Here is an 8,574-nt window from a genome sequence, read left to right on the forward strand (position 1 = left end):
GACCTTGGAAGAGTCACTTCCTATTTCTGTTGTAAAAGGAGGGGGTTGGATTAGATCCCTCTCTCCCAATGTTCTATGATGTTATACGACAGTTTGACAATGTGTGTGACAATTTGGCTAGACATTTAATAAGGTCCTTTGAGATCACTTCTAAATTATCTTTGTATCTCTTCCAAGAGAGTATTACACAAAGTAGAAGGTTCAGTGCATAGAGTGCCGGGCCTTGGGCATCACTTAACCACTGTATGTCTGTTTCCTCACCAGTAAAATGAGAATAAAAAATGTTTGTAGTCTCAGCCCCACAGAATTGTTGAGGCTCAAGTTAGGCAATACAGCAAAGTGGGATGGAAACGTTAGTTAATTTCAGGGTGAAGGGTTATGACAGTGTCCACAGATCACTGTGAGAGTTGTGAGAATGAATGTATTATCATGTAGAATTGTGTGTAAGACTGTGTGGGAGGAAGTTTCTGTGAGGGAGCAGTGAATGAGAATGTATCAGTGAGAGTAAGAACATAAGCTGTATTACCAAATCACAGACTTGGAGAGGACCCCTTCGTGTTACACGTCAAGTATGTGTGTGCCTATAAGAGCAGTTGCAGAGGTATGTGCACAAGTGCGTGTAAGTGTGAGGCCTGACTGTGCACAAGTGTGTGTAAATGAGTGTGAATATGAGCAGTCATGTAGGCATGTGCACGAGGTTGCACAAGTGTGCACGGGCTCCCTGCGCAGGAGTGCGTAAAGGTGGGAGGGGGATGAGAGGGTCGCGCAGGCATGTGCACAAGTGTTCGAAGTGTGCAAGGGCTCCCGTGGCACGAGTGTGAATGCGCTGGCGCTCAGGGGCGACGGGCAGCCCCACAGCCCCAGCACCCGCGTCCGGGTCCGGGCAAGGGGGAGGGGCAGAGCGGGGAAGGGTCGGTGTGTAGGAGCAGGCAGACGGTGCGGCGCGAGGACCTGAGGTCTGAGGTCGGGCGGGGGCGACTGCCCGGCCCCTCCAGCCCCTTACTTGGCAAAGTACACCCAGCCGTCCTTGGTGGTCCTCTCCTCCCAGCCCGGTGGCAGCTCGTCCTCACTGTCAGTGTCGTCCAGACCCGCGTAGCGCAACGCAGCCATGGTGGGAGAGAGGAGCGCCGCCTCACCCGGCAAACTGCTACCCGCCTGGGCACTGGAGCACAAGCTCAGGCAACCCCCCTGCACGACGCCCGCTCGGCTCGGCTCGGCTTAGCTCGGCTCCACTCGCCAGCGCGCGACCCGCAGCTCCCCTCACCCTCCCGCGCTCCCGCGCTCTGATGTCCCGGCTTTCCTCGGAATCAGTCCACCCGCCTGGCTGCGAGTGGGCATGCGCAGCGCAGCGCCTCCAGTCCGGGCCCAGCTGAGCGACGTCAGGCTTTGGGAGGCGGCTAGCGAGGAAGAGGCCGAGGGACGAGGAAGCGGCCAAAGAAGGACAATAACCATACAGACTTACAAAGATTTTATTTGCCCCCATTCCACTCTCCCCTCTTCTTTTCTACCCGAGTTAAATTCTTGGGGACTAGAACTAGACGCCAGACAGGCAGCGGAGGATTTAGAAAGAAGACGTCACCACCATACCGCCGTCCTAGGAGATTAATGGGTAGCCGGTTCAGTACGCTGTGCTGGAAGCCTGCGCGCGAAGAGCCTGCTGGGAAATGTAGTTCTGGGCGGACCCGAAGGGATGTCGCTGGGGGCTGCTGCAGGCGTTCCACTTCCTGTCCTTAACTCACCGACACTCTGGGCTCCGTGGATGCGCGACTTGCTGCGCGGGAGCTCTTTACAACCTACTCCTGAGGTGTTTAAAGTGAATCCTTTACACCTTGGAAATCGGATTGTCCAGACTCGAAAAAATAGTGGAAAAGTATTTTAATTATGCAGATTAAACTTGAAAGTGTATTGTGAGTACATTTTTTCCCTCGGAGCTGGTTGTTAGACACCATTTACTCTGCTGAATTCACTGAAAAATGAAAAAACAAGTTCAAAGAGGGAAATTAAGTTGCCCGATCTACAACAAAAATAAGTGGTAGCTAGGGATTCAAATCTCACACCTCGAGCACCAGGTGTCCACTGTGCTCCAGTGTCTTCATTCCACAAGACCCCTATGGTCTTTACCTCCCCCCACCCACATTTCCCTATCCTACAGACTTCAAGGAAGAGAGCTTTCTGGTACTACTCAGGAAGGCAGTTCATAGTGTCATAGTATCTTAAGGAATGCAAAAAGGTAAAGTGTTTTGTACACATTCAATTCAAATAGTTATCAAAAGTTTAATAAACCCTATGTACCAGGTACAAAAAAAAAAGTAACCTGTCCCAGAATTTTAGGAGCTGACATTTTAAGGAGAGATCTTGCAAACTGTGTGCATACAAAACAGAAACAGAGTAGACTGAAGGTAGTCTCAGAGGAAAGGTACTAGCATTAAGAAGTACTGGGACTCCCTCTTTCCAGAGCCTTGAGGGTAACAGCTCTAGGATGAGGAAATTTGTTCTAGAAGGACAGAAGACCAGAACTAGAGCAGTGTTCCAGGGGCAGATGTGTGCTGAAGCCTCAACAGCCTAGCACCAGTGCTACAAAAGAACTCTGAAGGAGATCACAACAGAGGGCCAGGGGTAGGACATATGCCTGATCTTGAAAGAAAGCTCAAACCCAAAATCCTGTCCTCCCAGAGCCTAGGAGAAACAAACTACAGAAATCAACCCTGCAGCACTAGTCTCTAGACTCTAGTCTGCCAGTGCTAGGCCACAGAACTAAACAACAGAAGGCAGACAGGACACCAATACAGGAAACTATAACTGTGAAAGGGAACCCTGTGTAGTACTCCAGTAAGCCTGAGAGAAAACCTCAGCATCCAAGTGGGGCCAGTTTTGCCCACCTAAAAGTCAGGACAGAGGCTTGCCCTGGGAAGAGGCTAATCTGCTTTGAGATCCAGACCCAGAGGAAATCACCATCTGAGGAGAAGGAATTGAAAAGTGAATGATGAGGAAAACAAATTAGGGTTGGAGGGAGGAGAGACAAAGTATTAAAGGCCTCAGGAAGAGGAAAACTCAAAAGACTTTGAACATAAGTAGATAAAGCAACTGGGAAAACATTAACAAAAGAAATATGTCCTAAAAATTTGGAAATAAGTTCTGGTATCTATGAATAAATATTGCAAAATAAAGATAAATGATCCCACACTTGATGAGATAGAGGACCCTGCGGAATGTGACAACATGGAACCACAACATGTAATTTTTGAGTAGGTTGAAAAGAAAAGTGAGAATTAGAGAAAAATTTATGTCTGTACTGCAAAAATAATAGGCAAAATAGAAAAACTGGAATCTGTGATGACAAGCCTAATCCAAGAAGTAAAAGAGAACAGTGGATTGTTAATGCAAACAGAAATGAAAGACAATTTAGAAGACAAGAAGCAAAAAACAATAATACCCAAAAAAAATGATGACTATCCAAAACATACTGATCTTAAATATAGGATATGTAAAGACAATGTAATGATCACAGGTCTCCTAAAAGAACATGACAAGATAAAAAAAAAAAAAAAACCTGACCACTATAATGTAAAAACTGCCTAGAATCTCTGAACCCAGAAAATAAGATACCAATTGAAAGCATTAATAGATTACCTCCAGAAAAAAAAAAAAACAAGGCTGCAATCACCAAGACACAGTGGTCAAATTTAACAATTCCATTCAGAAACAAGTTCTCCAAGTCTTCAGGGGAAAGAACTTCAAGGAAATTCTAATAATACAAGACTATTCTGCACCCACAAGAAAATACAGGAGGGAATGGAATACTGTGTTCTGAAGATCAACAAAGCTCAGGATACAACCCAGGGTGACCTACCCAGCAAATCTGAGCTTAACCATAAATGAAAAAAAAATAAATATTCAATAATAAAAATGCATTTGAAACATTCTTAGAAAGAAAACCAAAAGTTTGGGGATTATTTGATTCTCAAATATCCCAGACAACAAAAATGTAGAAGGTGTAAATAGGTGTATTAGTCAAGTAAAGCAACAATAGCAGAGTGACAGCAGAGAGACTAGTAAGAGATTTCTTTCTAAATGTATACAAAGAGAAGTCCAGTTAAGATAAGAGTGAAGATGCAAGCCTAGGGCATTATGACATTGTGTATGTATGTGTGTGTGTTTGCTTATGCTGACATTACACAATGGGAGAATACATGGGGGAGGAGCATAGGGGAGAATGTCTGGGGCCAAATCTAGGACTAGCAATGAGGGGAAGGTGATCCCTGTGCTCTCAAGAAGAGAAAAGCCTTCAGGGGAATGAATGAGAAGGGGGAAAGGATTGAAAAAAAAAAAGGAAGGTGGGAGGAGAAGGATGCTTTGCTTTGGTGATGGGAGGGGGTTTCACTGATAAATATTCCTATGAGTGAAGAGAGATATTGTGTGAAGAATATTGAAGTTGGACTTCTGCAGGCACCTGGCACCTAGGGAAATGAGAAGGCATAGAACCAGGAAAGAGTTGGGGGGAGGGGGGAGGAAGGTAACCCGCGGAGGTTATATAGATCAGTGGTGGGCTGCATCATCAGGGATGTGTGAGAGGGAGGAGACTATGATAGGGCAGTGTCATCTCTGACACCTGCAAGAATTGGCATTGTTCTGGGAGTGGGGCCCAATGGAAAAAGGGAATCGACAGGGCAAGTTTTATAATGCAGTAGCAGAAATTGCCTAGCTCAGAAAGCCCAGAAGAGATACCTTGGAAGTTTTGATTGTGTGAGGAATGCAGAGAACAGGAAGAAAATAGACAAGTATAATGCTCATGAACCAGAGACAGGGTACAGAGTATACAGAAAGAGAAAATGGATAATGAAGAGAGAGAAATCCTCTCTGAAAAGGTGTACCAAAAAAAAAGATATTAAAAAACTCAGGAGCGGAACTAGTTGATGGGGAGGAGAGAAAGGGAGAATCTACTTGACTAACTGAGAGGAAAAAAGGGAGAGGGAAGAATTATATAACTAGGCAAAATCAGGAAATAAAAGGGAACTAATATATAAAACCCCAAAGGGAAAGGTATAACAAACAATAGGGGGGACTAGAGGTAAGGGGAAGACAGCCAGTGGAAATAAGTCCACCTTTAAAACGATGAAACTAAAGTAACTTAAGGAACCATAGTTCTTAGAGCAGAAGAGTTGGTAGGGGGAAATCATAACTTGAAAAAAATTTATAAACAAATAGAGAAAAATTTAAACCCATCTCATAACTTTAAATGTGAATGGATTAAACAATTCAATAAGACAAAACAGATTGATACGAAAACAAAACCCTACAATCTGTTGCTTTTTTTTAATTACACAAAATAAAACTGAAGGGATAAAAAACAAATTTTCTATGCATCAAGTAAATCCAAAAAAGCAGGAGTTGCAATCATGCTCTCTGACAACCAGAGCAATCAGTGACAACAAACTAGCATCAAAAATAAACTTATATACTCCAAATGCCTTAGAATCCAAATTCACAAAGGAAATATTAAGCTATAAGAAGACATAGACAATAATATAATAGCGACAGGAAATATCAATAGCCCCTTCTAAGTTTTAGACAAATCTAACAGAAACATATGCAAAAGGGAGAATACTGAAATAACAAATGACTGGAGAAACTAGAGTTAAAACACTTATGGTCTTTTATAAATGTAACTGCAAAAAAATTCACATATTTCTTAGCGCCATATGGAAATTTTATAAAAATTTTATAAAATTCAGCCATGTATTAGGGCACAGAGATATTGCAAACAAATATAAAAAGACAGGAATAATTAGAATATCCTTTATAGACCATAGCACAATAAAAATAGTCATTGGTTCAGGGACCACAAACGGAAGACATAGACTAAACTGGAAACTTAACATTAAAATCCTAAATACTGCATTGGTGAAAGAACAAATCATAGAAACAATAATTATGTTAAAGAAAATATAATGAAGCAACATACCAAAATTCCAGTGACATAACTAAAGCAATCCTAAGGTGGTTGGGGAGGGGAGGTAGCGAGGGGAGATCATTTCCTACAAACATACATTAACTAAATAGAAAAAGAAAAGATTAATAAACTGAACATGAATTTTTACAAATTGAAAAGCCAACAAATAAATAAGCTAAAATAGTCACAAAAGAGGAGATCGTAAAAATTAGAGGAGAAATAAGCAAATTGGAAACAGAAAACCCACACAAACAGTAAATAAAAGTAAAAGCTGATGCTTTGAATATGTTTATATGTATATATACGTGTATACATGCAAATCTCATAAAAATCAGAAGAAATAAAAAGAATAATCAGGTCGTATCATACAGAGTTATATGCTAAAAGAAAAAAACTGGAAACACAAACAAAATAGAGGAATGCCTTTGAAAATATAAAATACACAAACTATCGAAAGACCAGATACAGACTTAAATAGCCTGATTTCAGAAAAGGAAATAAATCTAGCTGTAAAGAGACAAGCAAAAAAAAAAAACTCTCAGTCCTGTTGCACAGAATTCCATAAAAAACTTTAAAGAACAATTAATAATCATACTTTGCAAATTATTCTCAAGTTTGAAAAAGAAGGAACCCTACCAGAATACTTTTATGAGAAAACTTAGGCCTAATTCCTAAAGCAGGAAAAAGATAAAACATAGAAGGAAAACTATAAGGCAATATCATTAAAGAATATTGACCCAAAAATTTTTAACAAAATCCTGTCCAACAGACTATAACAACGTATCCAAGAAATCATTCATAATGATCAACTGGGAATTATACCAGAGATGCAAGAATGAAATATTTAACATTAAGAAAACAATCGGGGGGGTGGAGCCAAGATGGAGGCTGGAAAGCAGGGACTTGCTTAAGTTCTCCCCCAAATCCCTCCAAACACCTGTAAAAAATGGCTCTAAACAAATTCTAGAGCTACAGAACCCACGAAGTAGCAGAGGGAAGCAGGTCTCCAGCCCAGGACAGCCTGGATGGTCACTGGAAAGGGTCTATCACATGGTGCTAGGAACGGAACACAGCCCAGTGTGGGCCACGCCAGGACTGAGCAGACTGGGAGTCAACCAACGCAAACTTTAGGGCCACGAATCATTGAGCTGTGGCAGTTACCAGACTTCTCAACGCACAAACGCCAAAGACCATGGAGCAGGTTAGTGGGTAAACTGCTAGATCTGGTTAGAGAGCAGTCTGGCCACCAGCCCTGGGGGTGGTGGAGGTGGTGCAGTGGTGGTGTTAGCAGCAGCAGGAAGCTCCTGAGGCTGCTTCCAGAGCTCCAGTGTCAGCTGCTTCTGGAGTCCCTGGCAGACCAGAGCAGGAGTGCAGGGCTTGCTTTGCCCTGCTTGGATCTGGGTAGCAATCCTGGTTGGTGGTTCTTGGGGGAGGAGGAGCACTACTGTGGGGGAGCTTGTAGTGACTACTGAGTAGAAGTAGCTCTGAAAATGGCAGCGCAACCCCTAAAGCTTAGGACAAAGCACTCTCTACTCTAAAAGCAGTCATACCCTGACAAAAAACTCAAACGTCAAGTAGTTGGCTGGGAATGTGGCCAGTTAGCAAAAAAGGATGCAGACTCAGACTCTAAAATGTTTTTTTGTGACAAAGAAGATCAAAACATACAGCCAGAAGAAGTCAACAAAGTCAAAGAGCCTACATCAAAAACTTCCAAGAAAAATATGAATTGATCTCAGGCCATGGAAGAGCTCAAAAAGCATTTGGAAAAGCAAGTAAGAGAAGTAGAGGAAAAATTGGGAAGAGAAATGAGAGTGATGCCGAGAAAACCATGAAAAACAAGTCAATGACTGGCTAAAGGAGACTCAAAAAATACTGAAGAAAATAACACCTTTAAAAATAGATTAAACCAAATGGCAAAAGAGCTCCAAAAAGCCAATGAGGAGAAGAATGCTTTAAAAGGCAGAATTAGCCAAATGGACAAAGAGGTCCTAAAGACCACTGAAGAAAATACTACCTTAAAAATGAGATTGGAGCACGTGGAAGCTAGTGACTTTATGAGAAATCAAGATATTATAAAACAGAATCAAAGGGATGAAAAAATGGAAGACAATGTCAAATATCTCATTGGAAAAACTGCTGACTTGGAAAATCCAGGAGAGATAATTTAAAAATTATTGGACTACCTGAAAGCCATGATCAAAAAAAGAGCCTAGATACCATCTTTCAAGAAATTATCAAGGAGAACTGCCCTGATATTCTAGAGCCACAGGGCAAAATAGAAATTGAAAGAATCCATCAGATCGCCTCCTCAAATAGATCCCAAAAAGAAATCTCCTAGGAATATTGTCGCCAAATTCCGGAGCTCCCAGGTCAAGGAGAAAATACTGAAAGCAGCCAGAAAGAAACAATTTGAGTATTGTGGAAACACAATCAGAATAACCCAAGATCTGGCAGCTTCTACATTAAGAGATCGAAGGGCTTGGAATACGATATTCCGGAGGTCAATGGAGCTAGGATTAAAACCAAGAATCACCTACCCAGCAAAACTGAGTATCATGCTCCAAGGCAAAATATGGGTTTTCAACAAAATAGAGGACTTTCAAGCTTTCTCAGTGAAAAGACCA

General features: G+C 42.0%; 1 protein-coding gene across 1 annotated transcript in view; it reads right to left on the minus strand.

The window, feature by feature from the left end:
- The window catches only part of WWOX (WW domain containing oxidoreductase), a 1,243,064-nt gene extending 1,241,779 nt beyond the window's left edge, over window positions 1-1,285 (minus strand). Inside the window, exon 1 of the mRNA XM_036750184.1 lies at window positions 1,004-1,285. Within this exon, the coding sequence (XP_036606079.1) occupies window positions 1,004-1,110 (107 nt within the window). The 5' untranslated portion in view covers window positions 1,111-1,285. The remainder of the gene's footprint in view (window positions 1-1,003) is intronic.
- Between the last annotated feature and the right edge of the window lie 7,289 nt (window positions 1,286-8,574).

Source organism: Trichosurus vulpecula, chromosome 3, assembly GCF_011100635.1.
Source record: "Trichosurus vulpecula isolate mTriVul1 chromosome 3, mTriVul1.pri, whole genome shotgun sequence".
In the NCBI taxonomy this organism is placed as follows: domain Eukaryota; kingdom Metazoa; phylum Chordata; class Mammalia; order Diprotodontia; family Phalangeridae; genus Trichosurus; species Trichosurus vulpecula.